This window comes from Leucopleurus acutus (assembly GCF_964270905.1).
Source record: "Leucopleurus acutus genome assembly, chromosome: 20".
Classification (NCBI taxonomy): domain Eukaryota; kingdom Metazoa; phylum Chordata; class Mammalia; order Artiodactyla; family Delphinidae; genus Leucopleurus; species Leucopleurus acutus.
In genome coordinates, this window is record NC_139162.1 from 19020664 (window position 1) to 19048556 (window position 27893).

The window sequence follows — 27893 nt, forward strand, 5'->3', positions numbered from 1 at the left end:
GATTTCTAGTAATAGGTACTTGCCTTATGAGATTATTTACTATTCTAGAAATGTGTGAAGTATCTGGAAAATTTACCTGTGATCCCTTTTTCTAGAAACCAAATTATTCCAGTAGTCTCTTATGTACACCTGAGGACTCAAGCATAAAGAAAAGGCAAACTTAGAGAAAAATTACCAGACACCTCTGGAATATTTGCATTTTGCATTTTTTTCAGCCCTCCACTCCAAACAGCTCCTGGTATACTTAGGAACTATGTACTGGAAACAAAGCTGACTTACACTTTAATGCTTAGCTTCTTTTCTTTCTGGTACCTTTAATAATCTGACTAATTCGCTTTCTAAGACCTTGCCTCAAACCATCTTATCTTTAAGCTTCAAGAGTGTCTTCTAGTACTTCCCTGGTGGCGCAGCAGTTAAGAATCTGCCTGCCAATGCCGGGACATGGGTTTAAGCCTTGGTCCGGGAAGATCCTACATGCCGCGGAGCAGCTAAGCCCGTGCACCACAACTACTGAGCCTGTGCTCTAGAGCCCGCGAGCCACAACTACTGAAGCCGGCACACCTAGAGCCCGTGCTCCGCAACAAAAAGAAGCCAGCGCAATGGGAAGCCCACGCACCACAATGAAGAATAGCGCCCGCTCGCTGCAACTAGAGGAAGCGCGCGTGCAGCAACAAATGCCCAACGCAGCCAAAAATAAATAAATAAATTTATTTTTTAAAAAAAGAATGTCTTCTTTATGTTTATTTATTTTTTTTCATACTAGTCATCCATTTTATCCACATCAGTGTATACATGTCAATCCCAATCTCCCAATTCATCACCCCACAACCTCCCCCCCACACCCTCTTTCCCCCCTTGGTGTCCATATGTTTTTTCTCTACTTCTGTGTCTCAATTTCTGCTCGGCAAACCGGTTCATCTGTACCATTTTCTAGGTTCCACATATATGCATATATATATATATATATATATTCACTCTCTATGACAGTCTCTAGATCCATCCACATCTCTACAAATGACCCAATTTCGTTCCTTTTTATGGCTGAGTAATAGTCCATTGTATCTATGTACCACATCTTCTTTATCCATTAGTCTGTTGATGGGCATTTAGGTTGCTTCCATGACCTGGCTATTGTAAATAGTGCTGCAATGAACATTGGGGTGCATGTGTCTTTTTGAATTATGGTTTTCTCAGGGTATATGCCCAGTAGTGGGATTGCTGGGTCATATGGTAATTCTATTTTTAGTTCTTTAAGGAAACTCCATACTGTTCTCCATAGTGGCTGTATCAACTTACATTCCCATCAACAGTGCAAGAGGGTTCCCTTTTCTCCACACCTCTAAAGCATTCATGTGTTTAAATATAAGGCAATGTATTTATTTATTGATTTATTTAGTTTGGCTGCGCCCAGTCTTAGTTGCAGCATGCAGGATCCTTTTTAGTTGCGGCATGCAGACTCTTAGTTGTGGCATGCATACAGGATCTAGTTCCCCAACCAGGGATGGAATCCGGGCCCTGTGCATTGGGAACACAGAGTCTTACCCACTGGACCACCAAAGAAGTCCAAGGCAATGCATTTAGATGGCAAAAACCCTCAATTGTATTTACAATTATATTTACAACTGCTAAGGTCTGAATATGTGTCCTCCCCAAAATTCGTATGTTGAAATACTAATGCTAGATGTGATGGTATTAGTAAGTGGGGCCTTTGGGAGGTGCTTAAGTCCTGAGGGCAGAACCCTCATAAATGGGGCTAGTGCCTTAAAAAAGAAGTTTCATAGAGCTCCTAGCCCCTTCCACCATGTGAGGACATGGCAAGAAGGCACAGCTATGAACCAGGAAAAGGGCCTTCACCAGAATATGACCATGTTGGTGCCTTGACCTCAGATTTTCCAGCCTCCAGAACTGTGAACAGTAAACATCTGCTGTTTATAAGCCACCCAGTCAGTGGTATTTTGTTACAGCAGCCTGAATGGACTAAGACAACTACTATATTTATATTATATCAACTATAATTACAACTATATGACCTCTGAGGCATCAGTTAGAAACCAGGAATGGGGTCCAAGTGGCCTTGGAGCCTGCTCTCTGAAGACAAAGATTCCCATATGCTGCTCTTACATGGCTGAGAAAATGCTGAGGATCACTAGGAAGGAACAAAAGGAAATGTTTTCTTCTTGCAGGAAATGGTGATGTGTCCTACTTCATGAAATTGGCTCCAAAGACCAAGGAACGGAAAGCCAAACCAACGGGATAGGCTGTTTCATGCTGGATAGAAACAAGGTGAGAAGGAAAAGTAATATGATGAGAGCCTGTGGAACAGTTGGGATGATAAAAATAAGGACAGGTTTGTTCCCTGCAGTACTATCCCGGACTGCGTCACCAACGAGAACTGCTGTGACTTAAAAGCACCAAGTGATTTAAGGAAGTGTTCTTCCCGTGGACTATCTCAGGTTTGTAGTCCACAGGAGTTCAGGGCATTATCAGCAGAAGGCTGTCAGCTTACCACATGGCACTGGTGAAGTCACCACGTTCTAGGATCTGGCCCTCAGCCTCAAGAGTGGCTTCCTTCCTTAGGGACTCATCAGGTGCACAGGAGCTTGATGGATAAGCCAAGTGACTAAACTGGGAAGCGGACTGGTGCTCACATGCTGGCAAAAGGCATATTCTCTCCCTATAGGAGAGCCTCCTGGGAAGCCATATTACTAGAAAGCTTTGGTAAGCAGTTGATTAGGTTGAGATGTAATTTATATAACTTAAATGTTTAATATCATCCTCTGTGATGCTGGAGTCAGATTGTCTGCCATTTGAATCTTGTCTTGGCTCCTTATTAGCTGTGTGATCTTGGGTGAATTAGTAACGACTCAACTGCAGGTTTCTTCTCCATAAGATAGGATGATAATTGTACTTTACTAAGGACTGAATGAGAAAATGCAAGTAAAACTTTAGGCATAGTTCTAGGCAGCAGTAATCATACAATAAATGTAAACTATCATTATTATTTCTTTTATTTTTACGCTTCTTAGTAACCTACCCTCACTCCCAAATCTACCTTCTGATGGACATGGTCTTTCTAGATTAATTAATAGAATTACTTACTGACTAAGCGTTCCTTGGCCTGGAAGCCATTCTTTCCAAGAAAAGTGTACTTTGTGCTGTAATTCTCAGGAGAACAATGCTATTTCCAACATCTTCCTTAGCTCCCACTATTGCCCCCAGGTAAAGCTTGCAATAATCTTGATCATTTATGTGTTTTTTGGAACTCATTAAGCAAGAGAATCAACAAATGGAGGAGAGATGTGCTGATTTTCTAAGTAACAATGGGCAAGACACTTCCTGCCCACTTTGGGGGTAAGACGTAAAGCTACACCTGAACACTCCCATTTCTCTGTGTCTGTTGAGGACATGTGTGAGATATATTCCAATTCAGCAAAGATTTATTGAGTACCAGCTATGTTCAGCTTCCTTTCTAGGCACTGGGATACAAAGATGACCCAAGATGTGTTTCCTGCCCTTAAACTCAAAATTTAGAAAACAAAACCAAAAAACATTTAATGCGTTAATTGTTATAATGAGAAGAAATGAACTCATAGATAAAGGAGCAAATCATTCCCCAGGAGTATCTCATTTCAATTGGGTGTTAAAGGATCAGAAGGCATTAACGAGGCAAAGCTGTGTAAGGTGAAGAGCCATAATCAAGGACATAAAAGGGTAGAAGGGTGTTGGGGGGACAGCAAGTCATCCCATACTTTTGAACTAGGGTGTAGTGATACTAAACCTTATAAGATGTTTGGAAAGCTTTCAATGTCAGCTGCCAAGGCCAACCACTTTCTCCTAAATTTTAAAGACCTGCCCTTCTACATCATCTCCTACCCAGACCACAGGAATTTTTTTCCATATTGATGTCTGCTTTCTTCAGATCCCTGTAAAAACGCTGTTTATTTTTTACCTCTCAGCTCAAACTACTGCTCTCTAAAGTCTAAAGAAGGACTTTGCTTGGGCCTACATCTCACATTTGAGAAGTAGGTCACTTTTGTTCTCTGTGCTCTTACCTGCATTTTTCAGGTATGCATTGATCACCCTTAAATATTCCATCTAATCTGTACACTTTTCACTTTGCAAAACACCTTCATGCCTGTAAAAACCTTCAGACCCCTGTAAAAACCCTGTTTATTTTTTTACCTCTCAGCTCAAACTACTTCTCTTTAAAGTCTAAATAAGGACTTTGGGGCTTCCCTGGTGGCGCAGTGGTTGAGAGTCCGCCTGCCGATGCAGGGGACACGGGTTTGTGCCCCGGTCCGGGAAGATCCCACATGCTGCGGAGCGGCTGGGCCCGTGAACCGTGGCCGCTGAGCCTGCGCATCCGGAGCCTGTGCTCCACAAAGGGAGACGCCACAACAGTGAGAGGCCCGCGTACTGCAAAAAAAAAAAAAAAAAAAGGACTTTGCTTGGGCCTACATCTCACATTCGAAAAGTAGGTCACTTTTGTTCTCTGTGCTCTTACCTGCATTTTTCAGGTATACATTGATCACCCTTAAATATTCCATCTAATCTGTACACTTTTCACTTTGCAGAACCTTCATGCCTGCTCTTTCAACTGATGTTCACAGTTCTTTTTGAAGAGCCAGCCACAGTTTTGTCCTAAGCTCTAGAAATGAAGTGACTTGCTCAGAGTCGTCCAGTAACTTGGCAAAACCAGAATGAGTACTCAGATCTTCCAGCCCCACCCTCTCTCTTCCTGTTCTTTCACTGGCTGCTCAGGGCTCCTCACTGTTAGGTAGCATTTCCATTTTTATAGGGATCCTCTGGACATGATGCTTTAGCTCAGGGGCTGCTTGGGAGGGGGAAGAGGAAGGTAGGTCGATCAGGCAGGCTCTGGGCCTCTCTGCTCCCTCATTTTCTCCCCCTTCTCCTAATTTTATGTGATTTGTTTAAGGGTAAAAAGGTGTCTGCCCTTTAATGCAAGTTGGACACTATTGCCTTAACCCAAAGGAAGAGCTTTTTTTAAAAAACATAATTTTCTTTTAGTTTATTATTTATTTATTTTGGGGGTGCACACCACGCAGCTAGGATCTTAATTCTCTGACAAGGGATTGAACCTGCGCCCTCTGCATTGGAAGTGCGGAGTCTTAACCATTGGACTGCCTGGGAAGTCCCAGGAAGGGCTTTAATGGAGGAAATTCCAGCCACTTGGAAAGCAGATAGCAGAGGTATTTGGAATCATGACTTATTAATCTGTAACCTGAATAACTGCTCGATGCCCAGGTCTATGCTCAAGGCTAGGGTAATACTGGAGAAAGATCATGTCCCTAGTCCTCAAGGGCCTTATGTTTCGTCTTACATTAGTCTGGAGACACTAAACCTCATGAGCATTAGTAGGTAAAAGTCAAGGATGGAGAAGCAAGTAAAAGGCAGGGGCTGCATGTGTGGGAGGGACAGATTTGTCTCTGGATATCAGTAAAGCAAGGAGGACTCTCAAAGTTCTGCCTCTAGCCTACACCCTTCTTTTCTTGCCCAGCTCTATGTATCTAGCTTCTTTCTGGACACTTCCTCCTGGATGGCTCCCAGGCCACCCTTATGAGCCTTGTCACTCTCCCCCCGATTTGCTTCTCTAGGGCTCCCCCTTTTCAGTGAAAGATGCCACAACCCATCCACCACACAGGCCAGGAACCTGAGCTTCATTTTCTCATCTCCCACATCCCATCAATCTCCAAATCCTGTCCATTCTACCTTCAGAACATCCCTTCACTCTAACCTCTCTATCTCCACTGCCTCCAACCTGGCTCAGGCACTGTCACTCTGACCACAGCCGCAGACTCCTCACTGCTCCCTGCTTCCTCCCTCCACACAACTGCCAAAGCAACCTTTCCAAAGCACAGATGTGATCACAAAATTCCCCTGCTTCAAGCCCATGGATGACTCCACAGTGTTCTGGGGGTAAATCCCAAACTCCTCAGCCACTCCACAAGCCCCTTTCTAACTGCCCCCTCTGGCCCCTGTGGATGCAACTTGCTTGCCGCCTCCACTGGTCTGATCTCAGTTCTCCCTCCCTATATTGTCCCCTGCTCAGGCTTCCATTCCATTCCTTATTTGAGATCCCCGTGGTAAAAGTGCATTTTTTTTTTTTTTTGCGATACGTGGGCCTCTCACTGTTGTGGCCTCTCCCGTTGCGGAGCACAGGCTCAGCAGCCATGGCTCACGGGCCCAGCCGCTCCGTGGCATGTGGGATCTTCCCGGACCGGGGCGTGAACCCGTGTCCCCTGCATCGGCAGGCGGACTCTCAACCACTGCGCCACCAGGGAAGCCCAAAAGTGCATTTTAAAAAAATTAATTTATATTTTGGCTGCATTGGGTCTTCGTTGCTGTGCACAGGCTTTCTCTAGTTGCAGCGAGAGGGGCTACTCTGTTGCGGTGTGCGAGCTTCTCATCACGGTAGCTTCTCTTGCTGCGGAGCACGGGCTCTAGGCGCGTGGGCTTCAGTAGTTGTGGCTCGCGTACTGTAGAGCACAGGCTCAGTAGTTATGGCGCACGGGCTTAGTTGCTCCACGGTATGTGGGGTCTTCCTGGACAAGGGCTTGAACCGTGTCCCCGAGCATTGGCAGGCGTATTCTTAACCATTGTGCTACCAGGGAAGTCCCAGTAAAAGTGCATTCTGAAGAGCTATGTTTCATGGGGGACTCTGGGGAGTATTTTGAGTATCCAGGCTTTTTCTGCATTAAACATACACTGTCCTTTCATGTTCAAAATGTTTTCAGATCGTGTTAAGTTTTAGCGGTATTCATCAAAAGCTATTTCTTGACCCACTTTTGCTGGGAACAGTAAAGGCAGATGCAGCCTGATTAAATAGAGAACTGCCTGGAGCACGTGTTTAAAATACAGATTCCCTGGCCTCTGAATTTGAATCTCCACGGAAGTTCTCAGGTGAATCTTACAATTGGGTAAGTTGGGAAGACCTAACCTGATTTCATTTATAAGAAACATCCAGGGACCTCCCTGGCGGTCCAGTGGTTAAGAGTCCACGCTTCCACTGCAGGGGGTGCGGGTTCGATCCCTGGTCGGGGAACTAAGACCCACATGCTGCATGGTGCGGCCAAAAAAAAAAAATGTCTAGAATAGGCAAATCTATAGGATCTGTGGTTACAGTAGATTAGTGGTTGCCTCGGGGTCTGGGGGCCGGGAAAGGGAAGGTGGATGTAGAGGTCCCAGGGATGATACCTAAGGAGTGCCAAGTTTCTTTTGGGGTTGATGAAATCTCTAAAATTGATTGTGATGATTGTACAACTCTGTAAATATACTAAAAGCCACTACTGAATTGCACATTTTAAATGGGTGAATTGCATGGTACGTGGACTAAATCTCAATAAAGCTGTTTAAAAACAAAGCAAAACACTTGGACCGAGCTCTACAAGCAAGGCAACCAATCATCTTTTGCAGACTTGGGTGGTACCTGTTACCTAGTAGACTAGTCAGCAAATACTTATGGATGTATATATTGGAGGGTACAAAGTAAATGAGCAATTGCAATGGGGTGTGATTCCCCTAGTACTGTACTAGGGGAAATGCATGCTTCTGTAACAGGAGCCCAGTGGAAGGGAAGCTTCCTGAAGAAATTTGTGATGTCTAGGTTGAAGCCTATCAGGTAACCAGGCATTAGCAAGGCAAGATGAGGAGTGGGAAGAGTGTACCACAGAGGCACACGCAAGCCCTGCGGGTGGTTCGGTGAGGTCCAGTGCAGACTGAGAAGTTAGGTGGCAGAAGTGAGGCTGGAGAGAGGAACACACTTAAAAGCCTTTGTGAGCCAGGTTGAGGGGGCTGGAATTTTCCCTAAGAGAAACTGTAGTGGTGGGTTTATGTTTTTAGAAATCACCGCGCCATGGAGAATGGACGGAAGGGCAAGATCAGAGGCAGGGAGCCTGTGAGGGGGCAGTTTTAGTGTTTAGGAGAGAGGTCAACATGTCCTGAAACTGAGTGGTGCCAATGGGGATAAAGAGAAGCAGACAGAATTTAGAAATATTTAGGGCATTTAATTGAGAAGATTCTGATGGCTGGGAAGAGGGGACAGGGAAAGAGTCAAGGGTGAGGCCCAGTTGCGTGGCTTGAGTACCTGAGTACTTTCTCCAGAAGTTCTGGAGGAGAAACAGGTTTTGAGATAAGTTTGATTTTGAGAATGCTGTTCAAAAGGTGTCCAGTCACCAGTTGGATATGGGGGTTGGGAGGTGAGAGAGCCGTGTGAATCACTGGCACACAGCCTCAGCGTATAGATGGAAGCCAGAGAAATGGATGAGGTGGTTCAGGGAGTGTGTTTCAAAAGAGAGGAGAAAAGGGCCTAGAATGGAATCCTGTGGAGTGATGTTTATAAGAGGATGCCTGAGGAGGAGGTGGAGGAGAAAGTTGTAAGGAGATTCAGAGGAAATAGCTACAAACGTTGGTGTTAGCATGGCAATTCATCTGCTTATTCAGCTGCTCCAAGTCAGTACTTATTGAAGACCCATATGCCCTGGGTGTCTTCAGAGATAAGTGAGACGTGACCATTGACATTAAACTTAAACTGTGACCCCACTGCACACCCCATTGCAGCCTTCTGAAACAAGAGCCCCCTTCTCGCAGGTCAATGACAGTCTTATTTTCCAAATGATAGACGTTCTTCCTGAGCTGTTTGTATAGGCCCGGGAGTCCTTCCCAAGCTCACCCTTCTGTATTACGTAGGCCCAGAAGAGCCAGGTCTGGCAGCCAAGCCAAGAGCCTTCTGTCCATGGGTGATGGATGGCCTAAATAGGGCACTCCAGGGCTGTTTGGGGTTGGGGGGAGCATGTCATATGCCTAGGGTTCAGCAGATTGTACCCACACACCAGGCAGAAGCACATAAGGAAGTCACCCCCGCTCTGTAGGCGAGACAAAGAAGCAGTTCTCTTCCCACGTGCCAACCCATCTGCTTCTTTGCATTTACCAACATGCCTTTTTTTTTTTCTTTTTTTTTTTTGGTTCTCTGCAGCTTTGACTACATGAGGAAGAAGAGTGGGAGACTGGAGGAAAGGTAAGGTTGGAGGAGGGCAAAAGGAAACGAGGGGAGTCGGGGGAGCCTCCAGGGACCACCAACACAATAAATTTTATCCTGGACTACCTCAGCCTGGTCCTTTTGCAGTGCATGCTTATTAGTTTCTTCCGGGGAGACCCCCAACGGTGGTGGCCAAGGCATGGCTGTGGCCTTGATGGACCTGATTGATGGGGTGCTTCTCAGTGTGTCACAGAACTTGGAGGCCCACTTCCTTCTGTCCCCTCAAGAGGCTGGCACAGGCTCCACAGGACAGCTGGGGACAGGCTTTCCCTGCTCTGATGCATTTGACTCCCGATGGTGTCATCAACCTCCCATCACTGGAGACAGCAGGCTCTCAACTGTCCAGAGTCGCGGGAGTGAGTGCCTCCCCAGACGTGTGTGACAGCAGGGTAGGAGATAGGAGGTGTGCTCGGAGCAGCTTTGCCCTGTGGGAAGACCTATGTGAGGCTATGTGTATTGGGGGAGGGCAAGGTGTACAGGAGGGAGGACAAGGGCTCTCCCTGCCCCCCACCATCTCACAGACATGGGCCTGAGCCAGGGTATAGGAGGCCATCCAGCCTGACTTCAAGTCACTGATGGAGAGGGGTTGAGTGGCTGTTCTGGGGTTGGTTCACACTGCTCTGAGCTGGGTAGGGTTAGTGGGGCAAAGGCCCGAGGCTCTTTTTGTCTTGGCCTTGATAGTCCTTCGGCTGTACCTCATAGTGCCCTAATTCTAGCTCCTGCACCCTCTGACCTTCATATCCACCCTCACCTAGAGCTGAATATGAGGCTCGGGATTCAGGACTCTCCTTGTAGAGGACAGAGTTAGGTACCTTATCCCTTCCCAGAATTGGAATGCAGAGATGTCGAGCCACTCAGATTTCCAATGACAGTCCCAGTTGACCCCTGGCTGGGAAATTTTCCCATCCTACATTTCTTGCCCCGGCCCTGTCTTCTCCTGTGGGTTAAGCCATGAACTTGTGCTAGTCCAGTCACCCCCGCCTGCACTTTCACAGGACATGGTCAGCCAGTGTTCACTTCCTCTTTGCCCACCACACAGGCCACGCTTTGGATGTCAGTGGACAGTCCTGCCCTACTAGGGGACCTCTCGTGGGGCCTCAGGCCTGAGGGGCTCCTAGGGGTGGTCCTGGGACTGCAGCCCTGATGCAGGGGCCCCTGCGGCAGGCCCAGGCTGTGGCCAGCTTTGGGTACTGGCTTGGTCCCTATCGTTTGTTTGCCTTCCCCTCCCCTACCACTCCAGCCGACCACCCCAAAACTGAGCTACACTATCCCTCCCATGCCACCCGTCACAGTCACAGAGGGAGCACAGCGCTGCGCCGACGCGCTGAGGGCTGTCAGCCTGCCCCCACCCAACTGGAATGAGCCACCTGCATCCACACCCAGGTGTTTCCTGTGCTCCTTCCTGTTACCGTTTTTTTTTTCTGCTCAGCTTGGCTTCCCCAGCAGGTGGTTAAGGGCCCGGCCAAACCTCTTCATACACAGCTCTAAAACACAGGGGGGCAGGGCTCTCTGGGGATCTGGGTCACCCCCCGGGGGGACTGTTGGCATCTCATTGGCTCTACCCGAGTGCAGGGACACAGACTCCCCCCAGGGTGTCATGCTGCTGTGCTACAGCCACAGATACTGGGACGCCAGAGTGGGCTCAGGGAGTGGGGAAGGCCCTGCTCTTGCACTGTCTCCACTGAAAGCTCTGGAGGGAGAGGGGAAGGGTGGCAGACCTGTTTCTCCAGCCTTGAGTGTGGGCCTCCCTCGGGCCCTCCTTAGAACAGGCCTGCCATGCTGAAGTCCCCCCACCCTCAGCCTCCTCCCATTGACACTTAACTTTCTGGGGTTAATAAACTCACGTGAGCCCTCTCCCTAGAGCCCTCTTTCCTGAAGCAGCACAAGCCTGCCAGCTGTGGGGAGGTCACAGGGTTTAGTCACGTTTGTTATTACGGAGAGGAGGTGGCTCAGGGAGAGGAGGGACCTTCTGTTTAGAGTCACAGGGCAGCCATCCGGGTCTCCTGCCTCCCAGGCCCCAGCTCTTCCCCTCGGCGAGAATCTCCTCTCAACTACCCAGCGCTCAAGGAGCTCCTTGTGCTCAGCCCCTTCTGTAGGAAGCTGCCTGGGCTGAGGCGAAGACCCAGAAGCCTGGCATTCCCTGACAGGGTTCTGCTGCTCCCTGGTGGCCAGAAGCTCCAGCCACCACCACACCTTTTCCTGCCTGCTTCCTCTTTGCCTCCTGGCCAAGTGAGCTGGCTGCCAGGGAGCCATTCCCAGGACTGGCACCCTTTGGGCCTTCTCTAGGCCAACTCCACAGTTTGGCTCCAGTCTAGGCCCACAGCTTCCAGGCCCAGGGTACACCCACCTGCAGGCCGGGCCTCCTCAGCAACACTCCACCACCCTCTTCCTCTGCCCTCTTTTCCAAGCGCAGTTCCAGCCTCTGAGCTCTCTTCCATCTGGATTTCCAGGGCAAAAGCACATGGCATTGTCACAGTTGGAGTGTGGACACACTAGTGTCAGGGCCACAGCCAGAGTGTGCTGGAGCAGAAGGTCAGTAGTGCACCAGTCCAGGCTACGTAGGAAAGGCATTTTGCTTTTTTATTTTCTGTAAAACTCTGTAAATAAAATACAAAACCAAGGGACGTGGCAGGGCAGAGGCAGGACGGCCAGGCCCGGGACACCGATCTATGGCAAGTGTGCTGAGCTGAGGCTGGGAGGCACTTGACTGCGGCACTGACTCTACCCACCCCGAGGACAAAAGGAGAATATATTAGATTTTCATTGATAGGAATCTGTGAGGGAGGAGTGTCTGGAGCCAGCCCTCACCCTCCCTGCCAGTGCCTGGTAAGCCCTGAAAGTGGGGGGAAGGGGCACTGGGGGCCGGTGGGTGGGGAGTTTAAAATGCCGTGCTGGCCATGCTGCCGGGCCCGAAGATGCGGGGCAGGGCATCCAGTGACTCCTCCAGCCGTCGATGGGCAGACTGTCCCTCTTCTCCTGTAACGGATAAAGATGGGATCAGGAGAGGCCCCAGCCCCACCCTGACCCCATCTCACCCCTATTCCCAGCAGCCAAAATGTCATAGAACTCAACTTGACCCATATCTCCCATTCCCCAGTCTCACCGCATTGCTGCAGGCTCTGCCGAGCTGCTTCCCTCACGGCTTCTGTGTCCGTTTGGCACAGGTACACCAGGGGCTCAATGCCTTCAGGAGCCTACCGGGGGAGAGAGCATTGAGGTGGGCCCAGTGCAGCAGGTGAGAAAGGCTCAGGACCCAGGGCTTGGGGAGCTGGGAGGGGAGAGAAAGGGGTCACCTTGATGCAGCCCAGGGCCAAGCAGCCAGCCACTCTCGTCTGCACATCCTCATCCTCGAGCTGGTCCAGGAAGCAGAGTAGAGCCTAGTTAAGGGTGGGAAGGCAGACTTAGCCAGACACTGGGAGCCTGGGACCCCAGCCTTTGCCCTCAGGGAGCCCTGCCTGACTCTTACCCTTTCCCGGAAGGCAGGGCCCAGTGACAGGCTCCGGAGCTGAGTGCTGACAGCAGCCATGACCTTGTTGTTGCCATGGACAAGCAGGGAGCTGAGGGCCCGGAGCCCATCCCTTCGAAGCCGCCCCTCAGGTGCCAACCTCAGGGCTTTCAGCACCACAGCCTGGTCATCTGAGTTCAGATTCCGCACCAGTAACACTGAAAAAAGGAAGCCGGGCGGGGGCGGGTGTCAGTTGGAACAAGCTGGCAGGGCAAAGAGCCTCCCGGCGTGGGTTCTTTTGTACCTTCATGTCCTGAATTCACACCTTCAGACCCACCCATAGCATCAGGCCACTTTGTGACCAGGGCTACTGCCTCACCCTCCTCGGCAGTCTCGGTCACATAGGCCTCCATGGAGGAGCTGTCCAAAGCTTCGAAGTAACTCCAGAACTGGAAGACGGTGAGCTGCTCTCCAGGGCCTGACTGGGGCCTCCGGGGCAGCTTCTGCCCCAGGGCATCCTCCAGGAACTTGACACACACTGTGGGAGGCAGTGCCGCAGGTCTCAGGGTGTGGATGGACCTGGGTCCTTAGCGGGAAGAGTGCTCCCACCCCACGTGCAGGTGCAGGGACCCAGCACAAAAGGGTCCAATCTGGGACCTTTTGTGCTGAGGCATGAGCCTTCGATGTTTCTTCCCAGTGCTCATCTCAGCATGTCTCTGTGGGCTGACCTGGCTTTCCCTGAGGTCCCATCACTGGGGATCTGAGAAAGGAGAGCAAAGGGGGCAGGTAGGCAGCCCACTCACCAGCCTCAGCTAAGCCTGGCTGGCGCAGGGAGAGACGGGCGCCATACTGATTGCAGAAGGTGAGGAGCACCCGCTCCACAGGGCAGATGAAGGGGCTGAGTCCCTCTGTACATTGGTCCCAGAAGATCAGGAAGCCGGGCCGGGAGGCCGAGAACTGCACCACTGTGAGGAGGTGCAGGAAACTGTCAGCAACAGGACAGGCCGGTGGGGAGACAGGCGCATAGGTGGGATAGAGCAAGGGAGGAACTTTGGGGCAGACATGAGGCAGGGCCCACACAGCTTTTACCTTCCTGGGCAGAGGTGGCAGGGATTTCCCATCGCCTGCTAAGCTCACATACTGCTTCGAGCACTCGGGCCTCCCGTAGTAGCCGCTCCAGGGCCCATGCCTCTTGGCAGCGCAGGGGCCCAAATGTGCCCAGTTTCTGGAGAATAGGGATGGCCAAGTAGCTCAGACCTCAAGACAGAGCTTAGGGAGGGTGGAGACCAGGGACTACCAGTCCCTGCATGCATCGGGAGAGACTAGGGGGAGCCAGAGTGTGGGAGGTATTCTATTCAGCAAGAGCCAGGCCCTGGGACATTGGGGAGTGGAACTCAGAGAAGGTGTGCAGGGCCGGGATTGAAGTGTAGGGCTCCCTGGGGGAAGGGGCTACAAGGGAAGGGTAGGGGAATACCACTAGCCTCACCAGCAGGAGGCGGCTGCAGTGGTACAGATGCTGGACCAAGGCAGTGTCCAGAGCTGGACACTCTGTGCTGAGGGGTCGGGCACTAGGTGAGTCGAGGCTGTCCTCAGCCCCAGGCTCCGGGCTGTTTGGGGGCCTGAGAGAAAAATGGGGTCAACCGCCCCAGGAGCACACATCATCATCTGGTCACCAGAGTATTTTTATTAAGTTCCCCCCATCCGAGAACAGAAGAACACATCATGCACAAACAACAGACAATGGGTAAGTTCACGGAGGACTTCCAGAAGGAGGAAAGGGCTGGGACCAGCAGGTGATAGCAGGGGTCTCCAGAGCCTGTCTGCCCAGGGCTACCTCCAGCTAGGACTGCTGGGACCTCTGGGGCCGCCGGGGCTGGGATGGGCGGGAGTAGGGTTGCAGGCAGGATGGTCTACGCAATGTGGACTGCAAGGGATTGCGGCCCAAGAGGCGCAGGGCACGGGGCCATAACCTAGGCAGCACTGGAGGGAGGAGGGGCTGGGCATGACCTTCAACTGGGAATCGGCAAAGGCCACTCTGGGACAAAGAGCCAAGGGGCCAGGGTCTCTGGGAAAGCTGGGGTCCAGACAGAGGGGGTTGATGCTGGGGGGCACAGGATGCATGGAGAAGCACAGTAAAGGCTCGTTCATAGGGTAGGTTCAAGGTGAGGCCAAGGAAGAGAGGAGGAGCTGGAGGCTCAGGAGCTGGTGGGGACCGATGGAGGAGGCAGACACTGCAGGGATGAGGAGGAAGGTGACCAGAAGCACTGGGGATACAGATGGGATTGAAAACATGAGCAACAAGGACACACGAGGAGTACGTGGGAGGGATGAACACAGATGTACCCGCCAGCAAGTCCATCCCCTCCCACCCACCTCCCTCGAGCCCACCACCCATCTTACTGCTCTCTTTACGTGCTCCCCCTGGCCTCACCTCACCTGTTCCCCTTTCTCCTTCACCTGCTACTCACCTCCTCTCTTCCCCTGCTCCTAGCCCCTCTCACCTGTCCCCAGGACTGTCATTGTCTTCATCTTCATTGAGGAAGCTGAAGCTCTCCAGGGCATGCTCCACAGTGATGCTAAGACTGGAGGCCCGGCTGCGAGTCAGGCCTTGTCTCTGCTGGGGTTGTGAAGGGCGTCAGAGCTGTCGCCCCTGCCTGGCTGCCCTCCCTGCGCTGCCGCAAACCAGCCCAGCCCTCCTCACCATAAGCAGACTCTCCAGCCGGGTCACCTCCTGCTCCAGGCCCTGCAGCTCAGGAAATTGGCCACGATAGTCATCCAGGGCAGCCATTAGGGCCCCCAGTGCCTCTTCCAGTTTCCTGTCCCCAGCACCTCCAGCTGCCCCTGGAACTGGGGCCTGGGCAGCCCTGGCCACTCTAGGGTCTGAATGCTGGGGCACAGGGGCTAGGGGTGAGGGAGGGGGACTTGGGCTCTGACGGATGGCTTCTGGGAGTTTTGGGGAAGGGCTTGTGAGGGGTTCCCAACTGGAGCGGGTAGGACTTGGGTGGGAGGTGCTGAGGGCTATGGGGTCTGCCTGAGTGCAGGAAGTGGAGGCTGGGTAGCTACAGGACAGGGGGTCGATGCCTGGGAGGGGAGGGTCTGTGTTTGCAGAGGGGTTGGAGAGCGTGGGAAGGTCTAGAAAAGTGGAAGGGCTTACAGTTATAAGCGTGGGACTTGTGACAGAATGGGTGGGACTCCCGGTGATCTGGACTGGGTCCTTAGCATTGGGTGTAGCGGTGTGAGTTGAAATCCTGGCTGTGTGAGTAGGGGTTGCAGTAGTGTGGGTACTGCTTGTGGTGGTGTGGGTAGAGCTTGCAGTAGTGTTGGCAGGGCTTATAATGGTATGGGCGGGGCTTGTTATGGTATGGGTAGGGCTTGTAGCAGTGTGGGTGGGGCTTATGGTGGTATGGGTAGGGCTTGCAGTAGTACGGGTGGGGCTAGTGGTAGTGTGGGTGGGGCTTGTGGTAGTCTGGGCTGCGTCTGTGGTGCTGGGGGTAGGGCCTGCAGTAGAGAGGGTAGAGATCACGTGTTTGTTGGTGGGGCTTGTGACAGTGTGTGTCAGGTTTGTGACAGTGTGGCTGAGGCTTGTGGTGGTCTGGACTGGGTCTGTAGTATTGGGGACAGGAGATACAGGAGTGACGGTAGAAAGCATTGGCTTGTGGGTGGGACTTGTGGTGGTCTGGACTGACCCTGTGGTACTGGGGGTAGGGCCTGTAATAGTGATGGTAGAGACCACAGTCTTGTGGGTAGAAACTGTGGTAGTGTGAGTAAGGCTTGGAGCACTATGGGTAGGGCTTACAACACTAGAGGTGGCGCTTGTAGTGGTGTGGGTGGGGTCTGGCAATTCAGGAGAGCTAGAATTTATGGTCTTGTTAACTGAGTCTAGGTGTGCAGAGGGGGCAGGGTCTGCAGATGTGTGGGCGGGGCCTGTTGTACTGAGAGCGGGGCTTATGGCAGAATGGCCAGGGTCCAGGGCAGAAGGGACAGGACTAGGGTGCTCCCCATGTGTGGGATCTGGATGTGCAGGTGGGCTGGGTCCCTGGACTAGACTTTCTAGGCCTGCAGCCTCCACTGAAGCCTCAGCCAGGGCAGCATCCACACTGGCCTCACTGATATGGCTCAGAGTCCGGCTGTAGGGGGCATGCCCATTGGCCAGGGCTGGGGCCATGGCCCCCTCCTCATCCACGGTTCCAGAAGTGGAGGTCTCAGCCCTACGGAAGGCAACCTGGATGGGCAGAGGCTCAGGCTGCTGCACCAGGGGCCTGGGGGCTGAGGAGTGGCGTGCAGTGCCTGAGAGCTGTGGGCTAGAGGAGTCATCGGAAGATTCGGACGACAGGGACCATGCTGTCCCATTCTCCAGCTCCTCCTGCCGCCTCAGCATATTCTAGGAGAGAGAAAAGGACATCTCAGGACCACCCCCAGCAAACCCCTGGATGGGGGGCTGAGCCTGGGATGTGACTCACATAGAAGGCCTGTTCCCGAAGTGAGGGCGTGTCTGGTGGGCTCTGGCTGTAGGTGGAGAAGCGCTTGGTGACTGTGGAGGCCTTGTTGACAGTAGAAGCGGCTGAGGGCTGGTCATCCTTGTCGAAGGGACTGGAGAGGGAAAAAGCTGTTAGAAGGTGCTAACATCAAGCCCCAGCCCCGTCTCCAAGCCCCTCAGCCCCACCAACCTCCATGTGACTTCCAGGCTGAGCTTGATGGTGCCGAGGTCATTAATGTCCACAGCTACAACCTGGGGCAGGGCAGCGAACAGATCCTTGGTCTCACAGGAGACGCTGCCTACAACTACATGGTTGGCCAGGCCCTTCAGTTCTGTCACCTGTAGCCAAGAATGCATGGTGGGGTCACAAGGGTGTAGGGGTCATGAGATTGTGGGAGATCAGAGGTCTGAATTTGCATAGAGGTTATGTGACAGTCACAGGGTCATTGGGCCATGAGGAAGTTACAGGGAACGGAGTTCTCAGGGTAATGGGGCCATGGAGGCTCGAAGCAGCCTGGGAGCACGGGGACCACAGAGGTCTAAATTTGTAGTCACTGAGGTCGTGGGAGTCACAGCCTCATGAGAGTTCAAGGGTCATATATTCACAAGGTCAGGAGGTCACAAGGAAATCACAGGGTCATGAAGGTCAAGGGGTCACACATTCACAGAGGGCCATGGAACCAGATGGGGGTCACAGGGGTAAGGGTCTCAGGGTCATGAGGATCATAAGGGGTTCACAGGGTCATAGAGCCACAGGATCTTGGTGTCCTATGGTTCTGGGCAGAGACATCACCTTGATGGACAGGAACTCCGTGAGCAGAGGAAGAAAGACGGTTTCCTCACTGTCCCACACCTGCTTTCCACTACCCTCTATGCGGCCCCGTAGTTTCCAGCGCTGACGCCCATATTTCATGCAGATCTAGGGGAAGAGGCAGGTTGAAGCAGCCCTTGGTGTTGCGACCCTGCCATCCCAGCCCTTCCCTGCCCATCCTCCTACCTCATACTGATCGCCCACACATAGCCTGGCGAAGCCGGCCAGCCCTGGGAGTGGGGGAGAAGTAGATAAGCTGGGTCCAGGGGTCTCAGGCACACACCTCCCTCTCCCCGCCACCAGTCGGCCTCACCACTTGGTACCTTTCATCCGGAGATGGAACTCGCCCAGCTGTGCTTCCAGCTCACTCTCCAGCAGACACATGCTCTGAGAGGGATGGGCAGGGACAGGAGGAGGTCAAGAACCAGTCCCCTCTCACCAGCTCTGCCACACTCTGTGCCTCTGCCTCACAGGCACACATTCCTCACCTCTGTGTACTCCCGATGCCCCCGAGTAGCCTCGGCCAGGCTGTCCCGGGCCTCACGGCTCCCTGGGGAGCCGGTGCTGTAGGCACGGACCATGTTGTAGGCGCCATCCCGGAGACGCCGCTGGACACAGTATGCCTCATACAGCTCGTCGATCTGGGCAGATGAGTGGGGTGGCAGAGGGGGGATTGAGACTCACTACTGGGGTTGCTCACCCAGGGCCTAGCATCATCCCATCTCCCTGTGATACCCAATCCCCCACCCCACGCTGCAAGCACACACGCATGCTGCACAAGTACCTTGCTGGCGTGGAACTCCAGCCGTCGTAGGAAGCGTTCAATGGACTTGACTTGCTGGGGGAGAGGTGCGTTAGGAGAAGCCTGAGGCCCAGGGCCCTTTACCTCCCCCTGAGCCAACCTCTTTCAACACCATTCTCTATACACTCACCTTGTCTAAGTCATACAGGAAGCCCTGCGGGGAGAGATGAGGGGGGCATTAGGAGGTAGGGGAAGTACTCCAGTAGGGGCAGTTGCTCACCCAGACCTACCTAGCTCCTCTTCATCACAGCCTTCCTCCCTCTCACACCACAGTCCACAGCCATTCCAGTCAAAGCAGGGACTGACCTACCTTCCCACGTGCCTGGTCTTTGCTGGTGTCATAGATTTGGTCCCCAAGGCCCCTCTAGTACTCTTCCCCCCACCTCTTCCATGGGATCCCTCCCCTGGCCCACTGCCTTTTCTACAACCCCTAGGAAGAGAGCTCTGTGCCTCCTCATGCATGGTTCCCTCTACCAGGGAACTCCTGTTCATGCTTCAAGACCCAGCAGAAGTGTTTCTTCCTCTGGGAAGCCCTGACCTGTTCCCCAGGAAGAACCATGGCTCTCCCTCAGTACCACTACAACATAATCTTCTGCTGTCCACGTCTGTGGGGTTTGACCCAACCCACTGGAATCTCCCATGGACAGGCACTGGGTCCCAGGCAAAGTACGTGCAGCCTGGGAAAGCTGAGGAGAGGAACCTCCTCAGCCTTCCCTGATACCCCCTTTTCTAGTCACACCTGGACCAAATCACCCCAGAAAACAGCTCTGATGTCACCCAGGGCTGGTGCTGCCCAGTCCCCCACACCACAAGAGCAAAGGGCATATTAATCCTGGGCATACGGGATGCCAACCCTTCACTTACCAGGCGAGAATTCCTCTTGGACTCCCTTATCTGTCTTTGGAGTTTCTCCTGCTCCTGCTGGTGCACTTCCAAATAGGCCCTGGGGAAAGGGGTGACCACAAGAGTTATCTTACCTCTCCAGCTTCTACCTGCCCAGGGAACAGGCAGTGAGGAGAGGGTGTGAGGCTGGGGAAGGTTCCTACTAGCAGAAAGGGAATGAGGACTTAGGGAGGGATCATGGGACAAGGCATTGGGAGGGCACTGCTTACGTCAGGCCTCGCTTGAGCGTCGTGTACACCAGGTCCAGCCGCTCAGGCTGTGGGACCTTGGGGGCCGGGTGCGCCACTGAAAACATCTTGGACACTCGGGAGAGCGCTGGGGGCTTCCGTGCGGGCCCCGGGGGACTGAAGGCTGGGAAGCTCCTGAAGAAGAGACTGCACTCAGGAAGGGGCAAGAAGTCATTCCCCAAGCCCTCACTTGCACACTCCAACCCGGTCAGACTCTCTTGATCCCATAAGCCCCCCTCTGCCGCGTACCTGGGCCCCCGCTCCTGGCTGCCGAGGACGCCTGCGAAGGACTGGCTCCTATTGACCCGGGCGCTGAGCAGGCGACGCTGCGGCCGCACCGACAGGGACATCATGGAATGAGTCCGCGCGGGGCTCCCTGGGGGTGGCGAGGGAGGGTGTACAGCGCCAATCAGGCCCTTGAAGCCCCCTCCCCGCGGCCCCGACTCTGTATCTCAGTCCTGCCGGCCACGGCCTGAGGCTGGAGTCCGAACCCCAGCAGCCCTGGTGCTTATGACAGGGCGGCCGCGGGTGACTCGGTGTCGGACTCAGCGTGGCCTCGGCTACGCCCCCACTTCCTGCAGAGGTGCAGGCTCCGCCTGCCGCGCGGGGCAGGAAGGGGGGGTCGCACTGGGACCCTCCCCGGGCTGGGAAGGGGCAGGAAAGGGGAGGGGCGCGCAAAGAATGTGCGGAAGCGCCTGTTTACCCGGGGGTGGGGCGGGCTCCCCAGCCCTGCCCTGACCTCCTCCCCCCAAGTGGACCAGGAGCTCCCACGCCCACACCCCGAGAGGCCGTAGGAGGTCACGGGGCGGGGCGGGGTGCGTGCTTTGAGCCCAGCGGAGCTGCCTGGCAGGCCCGGCCTGTGCAGGTTGGGCTCCCCACACCGGCCGCCCTGCGGAAGCTGCTCCCCTCCAGCCCCCACCCGCTCCGAGGCGCCCAGACGCCAGAGCCCTCCCGGTGCCCAGAGCCGGGGGATTCCCAGGTTGGGGGGCAGTGCCGAGAAGTGCCCCGCCCCCTCCACTTTCCTGAGACTCCAACCGGGAAACTGAGTCACAGACAGCAGCCTTTGCCCGTGACCTTAGCAGGAAGAGATCCTCCGCAGACCCCCACACCGCTCCGGCGAAACACGCGCCCCAGGCCCACAGAACGCGGCCCGCAGCCCCCTGGGACCAGCCCCGGAGCCTCCGCAGCCCCGGACCAGGTCCTACCTCTCTTCTTGGAGTTCATGGTAAGTCCGGGACAGCCCTCCAAGCTCCGTGCTTGCCCCCCGTGTCCCCGCCGGCCCAGGGCCACTCGGTGCCGGCCGGGCTGGGCTCCGCGTTCGCTCCCAGCGACTCTGGCTCCTGCTTCAGCTCCTCCTGGCGCCGCCCCCCGCCCAGTTCCTGCCGCCTGACTCAGCCCGCCGGGATGGGGCGGGACCCGCCGGACCACGGGGGCACCTGGCCCTTGGCCCCCCTCCCAGCCTCTGGGGAGGGGTGACTGGAGGTTCCCCACAGGCAGGGGACTGACAGGGGTCTTCTCGGCTGGGTCAGGAGTGTGGGTAAAGGGAGTCGAGGGCGGCGGTGAATATGGAGGGATAAACAGAGTGAGGACACCGTGTGGGGCTGAATTGGGTGCAGTTAGCACAGGGGGCTCATAATGTGGCTGTTGAGGAGTGCTGAGAGAGAGCTGGACAGAGGGCTGAGAGTTGGGGTTCTGAGTGTGTGAAGGCTAGAGAGCAGGGGCTGAGAGAGTAGAAGGAAGGGCTGGGGTTGCTAAGTGGAGGGGCTGTGCCAAAGGACGGCAGAGAAGCACTGAGCATGAGGGGGTTTGGAGGCTGAGAAGGAGCTAAAAGTGGGGGACTGGATCAACCCCATATTATGTGTTGCCACCGAGAGAAGGAAGAGAAGCAACTGGGTGCAGAGAGTCCCATAGCACCCTGCACCACCCCCATCCCTCCACCCTCAGAGGGGATGCTCAGTCTGGACACCCTCTCTACCCCCAGGCCACAGGATAGAGGATCCGGTCCCATTCCCCAATCAGGGCCTTCTCTCTGGCAGAAGCTGCATCCTAGGGCAGAGGCCCCATCCTTCTGGCCCCCACCTCACATGGGCTGAATCCCCTTGCTGTTGGCCCTTTCTTGCCCCCAGTATCTCTTTATTGACTATCCCTATCCAACTCTAGCCTGGATAAAGGCCACCATACTCAGGGTCCATTGAGCATCTCATCCTCTCAGATGGCCTGGGTGCTCCCCCACCCCATAAACACTCTTGCTCCTTGATGCTCAATTCTGCTGCACTGGGCTTACTTTTTCCCCAAGAGGCTGGGGTGGGCCCAGGGGTCTGCATTTCCAACCAGCCCACCACCCCCCTACAGATTCAGATGCAAGATGTCCAAGGATCCTAGTTTGAGAAATGCTATCTCCCCCTCACTCCTTGAAGACTGGATGCTGTGCACCCTATGCTGGCAGCTATGCATTCCCATGGATTGCCCACCCAACACTGGCCTCTCTGCTCCGTGCAGCCACCCTCCATGGGAACACCCCAGTCTCATCACCTGGCTCTGGAATGACCCTTTCCTAAATCAGAACCACATCTCCATCACCCCCACCTCACCTGCCTTCTACCTGTGACCTCTTGAGACCTCAGCTCATTTATTCAACTATTTACCAAGTGACAACCCTATGCAAGTCTCTGGAGATAACAGCTGGAATTGCACAGACATTGCCCTGCACAGAGCTCACAATCCGCCTCTGCTTCCTTTCTGTCTGCCAGTTCCCTCCTACCTTCTCTTCTCTACCTTCCTTGCACACCCTTCTCCCCAGCCTGGATCTGCAGCCACCACTCCAGCTTGCTCGCCTGCTACCAATATCCCCAGCACCCTGAGCTTCTCTATTACCTGGCAGAAACCAACCCTGGGCAACCTAACCCCCTGCCTTCTCTGCACCTGTGCACAGGCTGGCGGGAGCTGCCAGAGGTCTTGGCACAGCAGCTGGGCTGGAAAAGAGCAAATCTCAACCTCAGCCAGGCTTTTGTTTCCCATGCGGGAAATCCTCATGTGTGACCTTAGCCATCTCTCTCCCTTTCCATGGAAGATGAGTGTTTCAAACTTTCTCCACAAGCCTCAAACAAGCTCAAGTCACTCCCACATAGAAGATGAAAACAACCTTGGAAACCATCCAAATGCCCATCAGTAGATAATGGAATGCTATACAACAAAAAGAATGGACAATATACAGCCACATGCAACGATGTGGATGAATCCTACAGACATAATGTTGAGTGAAAAAAGCAAGACCACAAAAGAGAATATATGTTTGAGTTCCTTGATATAAAGTTCAAAAACAGTTAAACTTAATCTATGGTGACAGAAGTCAGAATAGTAGTGACTATTAATAGTAGTGACACTACCCCTGGGGAGTAGTGACTGGAAGGGAGCGCAAGGGGGCTGACAGGGTACTGATTATGTTCTGTTTCCTAATCTGGGTTGTATTTCCTGATCCTATATGGGTGTGTTCCTTTGTGAAAATGTCTTCTGAGCTGTACAGTTAGGACATGTACCCTTTCTGTGTGAATATTATATTTCAGTATAAAGTTAACTTTAAATAAATAACTACAAAAAGAAATAACCCCTCTGTGGACTCCCAGCCTCTTTCTAGCTGCCCTACCCCTCACCCTATTTGGCTCTTTTAGAGCCAAGTTTCTTGAAGAGGTGTCTACCTCCATTTCCTCTCCAAACCCACCCACTCTTCTTCCTATCTTGGTACAGCTTCTATACCCAGTACTCCCCTGACTGGTCTGGACAAGGTCACCAGTGACTTCCCCATTGCTGAATCCAGTGTCCAATGTTTGGTCCTTATCCTGCTTGATCTCAGCAAAGCTTTTCACTGTGTAGTTCTCTTCCTCTTCCTTGAGCCTTTCCTTGTCTTGGATTTCAAGAGACAACGTGCCTCTGGCTTTCCACCTATCGCTCTGGCTGCACATTATTATTTTCCCAGAGGATCTGCCTTTCTCTCCATCCCTGAATGGGCCTCATCCTCCCCACTCATGGGCTGGGTACATCTCCCACAGCTTAATGCCATCTAAATTTTGCCAGCTTCCATGTCTCTTCCTTGCCCAAACCGGTCTTCTGAGCACCAGGCCTGTTTATCCAGCTGGATACCTCCTGGAAGCTGAGTGACAATGTGGAGTGGGTTATTAGGGATGTGCTAAGTTTGAAGGCCCCAAACTAAAGTCACCACTTTCCTCCTCAAACCTGATTCTCCCCAGTCTTAACCTCTCCCCAACAGCCCCACCATCTATTTATCCAGTTGTTCAAAACAGAAACTAGGAATCATCTTGGATCCCTCAGCCTCTGTTACCCCCACGTCTACTCAGCCACCCACTCCTGCCGTCTCTGGAATCTGCCCCCTCACCTCCACCCCTATAGCTAGAACTCAAGGCCAAGCCATCACCAATTTTCACCTAGAACCCTACAGCAGCTTCCTAATGGGTTCCCTGTCTCCATGCTAACCCACAATGATCTATTCAATAACAGCATTGCCCCTCTTGAAATTCCAGTCACCTGACAATGCTAAAAACTGTCCTTTATCAAGTGATTTCTATGCCAAGCACTGTGCTTAATTAACAAACATCATCTCATTTAATTCTGGCAACAAACCTACGGGGTGTGTCCTATTAGCCCCACTTCACAGGTGAGAAACCTGAGGCTAACTGGCTGTGTGACTTTGGGCGAGACATTTCTTAACCTTTTGGGGCTGCAGGTATCCATCTGTTAAATGAGGATAACAACAATAATAATAACAACTATCTCACAGGGCTGTTGGGAGGATGAAATGAGATACTTCCTCTACTGGGAGTGTTCGGGGAAGGGAGAATTGTATGTGGAGTACAGAAGTTGGGGTGGACACAGTACCTCACTGTAAACACACAACAAATGTTAACTGATGTTATTAACAATTATTAATCTGCCCAAGATTACACAGCTGTTAAGTGGTAGGGCCAGGATTCAAACCCCAGGACTCTAAATCTTTAACTTCCCTCTATTCTCTTGTGAAACATCCACGGGCATTCCTCTACCCCAAGGATAAAGTCCAGACTCTCTAACATGACCCACAAGACCTTCAGGCTCTGTCCCTTCCCTCATATACCTTCCTCCTCCCCTCTGTTCCCCCCATGATTGTTCTGTTCCAGATACTGTGAATTCTCCCCATGCCTGTAGGCTCTTCAGCATTTAAGCAGCAGCTCTCATTGATCCTATATCCTCTTCCCACTACTCTCAGCCTGACCAGCTCCCTCTCTTTTTTCAAGTCTTACCCTACTACTTCTTCCTCAAAGAAGCCTGCCTTGGATTGGGTCCCCCTTTAAGGTGCCTCATAGTTTCCTCTCTCTGATCCCTGAGGCCACATAACTCAGTTGTCAGTTCCCCTTTAGGGTCTGTCTTCCAACCAGATTGTGAACTCTGGGGGCTGAGGCCTGTCTGCTTTGCTCACTGCTGTACCCTCTGCGCCCTGCACCAAAGCAATGAAGGAAGGCAGGAGCTGATTATGAGTTGGGGGCTGACTGAACTGGGTTGCCCAGATACAGGTAGATCCTGAGCTGCTGGAGGGGTAGATTTCAAGTCTCTATCTACCCCAACTCCTCTACCTCATAGACAATTTCCTTTTCCCTTCCTTACTTTCTGATTGTATCAGCAGGTGGGCTTCTGCCCTCTGAGAATGGGGCTGGGTGGGGGTTCCCTGGGATTCTGGAACTGAGTAGGTGGGCTGGACTCAGAGTAGGCTGAGTGTCCCATCAATTTTCTTTCTCTGGGCTTCTGCCACAGGGACCAGGATGTATAACTGTTGGTCTAAATGACCATTAGAATATCAATCTAAGTGACAATTCCAGGGGGTGAATAGGCAGGATCTCCCCTGCTGGGGGTGGGGGAAGGGAAAGAGCTGAACCCCTTGAGCTAAGGGAGAGGGACCACCTCAACTGGTGTTGGTGGGGGCTGGCTGGTAAGAGCCAGGGGATTATCTGGACTTATGGCAGCCCTGAAGTCTGTTCTGGACATGGGAAAGAACCCAGGTCTCAAGGGTGATGGGGCCTGCAGCATAGCCAGCTCAGGGCAGCTAGGAATGGAACTCTGCCCGCTTGCGTGGCCCCAGATCCCGCGACCTTTAATACTCTCTCCCAAAACTCGCCAAAACTGGTGCACTTGCGTGGGTCAGGAGGTCCCGCCACCTGTGCGGCCCAGCTCAGTGGTATGCCAGGCCAGCCGCTTTCCCGGGAGTCTCCGGTCCGGCCCCGCCCCACCGCAGGGCTGCCCAGGACTGAGGTAAACAGACGCTAAAAATAACCCGGGCAAGGGGCGGCTTCAAGGAAGAATGGGGTCCCTCCTGAGCCTGCCCCTGTCTCCATGGCAACTGCCCCAAACCCGGCTGCTGACATCATGCCGCAGCTGCGGGCGCAGGGAGGGAGGGGGGCGCGGTGCGGCCTGGGACCCCCCACCCCGGAACCGGGCGGAGGCGGCCGGGTGGCCTCACTTCCTGCCGGCCCCCTCCCTGGTCAGCTGGTCACATTCCCGGACGGCGGCGCACTGGAAGCCTTGTGGCCTCCCCCGGGCCGGGCCTGGCAGAGGCGCTAGTCCGAGCTGCAGCGAGGGGCCCGCAGTGACTCAGCCGCGTCCTCCCCGCCAGCTTTTCCACCCGGGGAGGACCCAGCCCAGCGCCCTGTGTGCTCCCCTCATCCCCACCCATTTCCAGGTACCCCTCTGCAGCTGCTGCCCCACAGGACCCAGGACAGAGAGGTTTTTTTTGTTGGGTTGTTTTTGTTTGTTTATTGTTTTTGACAGGGAGGTTTTGTACCTCACTCTCCAATTCTCATCTCTCTCCCCGCCCACCCATCCCCGCCGCTACCCTCCATGCCAGGGAAGCAGATAGTGCAGTGGCAAGAATTCAAATCTGGGTCTAATTCCCACCTCTCTCCAAACCAGCTGTGTGACCTTCAGAATATTACTTAACCTCTCTGGGCCAGTTTCTGCATTTGCCAGATCGTCTGGTAACCCTCCTCAGAAGGCTGTGCCGGCACTGAGCGATGCAGGCCCAGGGCAAGCCCCACAGATGGCCCACCGTATTGTTACACTGGACTGCACACAGTAGGTGCTCGGCCAGCCAGCCTGGACGTATATTAGAAGCAACCCAGAACTGGCTGAGATGGGTCAGTCTTGGAGGCTGGACTCAGGCCTAACGGGGAGAGGAGAACAGAGGGTGCTGAAGCCAGGCTTACCCAGACCCCTAGCCCTGGTGAGCAGCCCCTTTCCCAAACTGGTTCTGCAGGCTGCCCAGGCCTGGCTGCTTGCAGAATTCCCACACCAGCCTCTCATTTCCAGGTACAGGGTCCGTTCCCCTACGGCGCCGGGGCTATCCTCTCCGGCCTGGGCCGCGCCAGATTTGGGTGAAGAGCCCAGCCCAAGGCCGGATCGGCCACCTCGGGTCGGGGCCCAAAGCGGCTTAGGCCAGCCGGTGAGGCCAGAGAGATTAGCTCATCTCGGAGGCGGGCCTGCACCCCTCGTCGCCCTCTCCCCATTCCCAGCTCAGTCTCTCCTGCGGCGAGGGCAGTGGGGCTCCCGATGAGCGTCCGTGCCAGGGCCCAGGCTGGCGCCAAGGGCCCACCCTCAGGCCTGGCCCACCCCAGAGCCCTGGGGCACAGGCCGCCTGGGCCTTGCCGTGGGAGGGAAGGAGGCAGCGCCGGGTGCGGCAGGCCCAGAGGCGGCGGCTTTTGTGGGCGTCCTCCGCGCCCGAGAGGAGGGGAGGAACGACACCGCGAGGCCTGGGTCCCGGGGATGGGGCGATACGGGACAGGGCCTCAGCCGGGGCAGCAGATCTGGGACTCCCCAGGCGGGGGGAGGCACCAGAACCGCCGCGCCCGACCCCCACCCTGCCCGCGGCCCCCGGAAACGGCGGGGACACTCACATGGCTGCGCTGGGCTGCGCGGACTTCGCACTCTCCGTGCACTGGTCGCTGCCCGGCTAGGTCGCGCCGCAGCTGCCGCGGTCACCGCCGCTGCTGCCCGCCCCTCCCTCTGCTCCGCCGCCTGCAGCCCAGACGCCCCGCTCCTCCCCTGGCCAGCTGGGCCCCACCCCCTGCGCTCCCGCTGCTCCCGCACCCCTGGAGGCGCTCACGGCTCGCTCCGCCCTCTAGGCTAACGGGGCAGG

General features: G+C 54.1%; 1 protein-coding gene across 1 annotated transcript; it reads right to left on the reverse strand.

The window, feature by feature from the left end:
• Positions 1 to 11614: 11614 nt before the first annotated feature.
• Positions 11615 to 27732, reverse strand: RIPOR1 (RHO family interacting cell polarization regulator 1). The gene is made up of 22 exons (XM_082863381.1): positions 27652 to 27732; positions 19970 to 20096; positions 19703 to 19855; positions 19455 to 19533; positions 18721 to 18744; positions 18573 to 18626; positions 18277 to 18429; positions 18112 to 18175; positions 17975 to 18018; positions 17771 to 17896; positions 17168 to 17316; positions 16961 to 17090; positions 15202 to 16881; positions 15002 to 15117; positions 13987 to 14119; positions 13590 to 13725; positions 13304 to 13465; positions 12880 to 13038; positions 12522 to 12718; positions 12349 to 12432; positions 12159 to 12249; positions 11615 to 12031 (listed from the first exon to the last, which is right to left on the reverse strand). Exons 2-22 carry the CDS (start codon positions 20071 to 20073, stop codon positions 11934 to 11936), a joined length of 3936 nt encoding a protein of 1311 aa, XP_082719507.1. The 5' UTR covers positions 20074 to 20096; positions 27652 to 27732; the 3' UTR covers positions 11615 to 11933.
• Between the last annotated feature and the right edge of the window lie 161 nt (positions 27733 to 27893).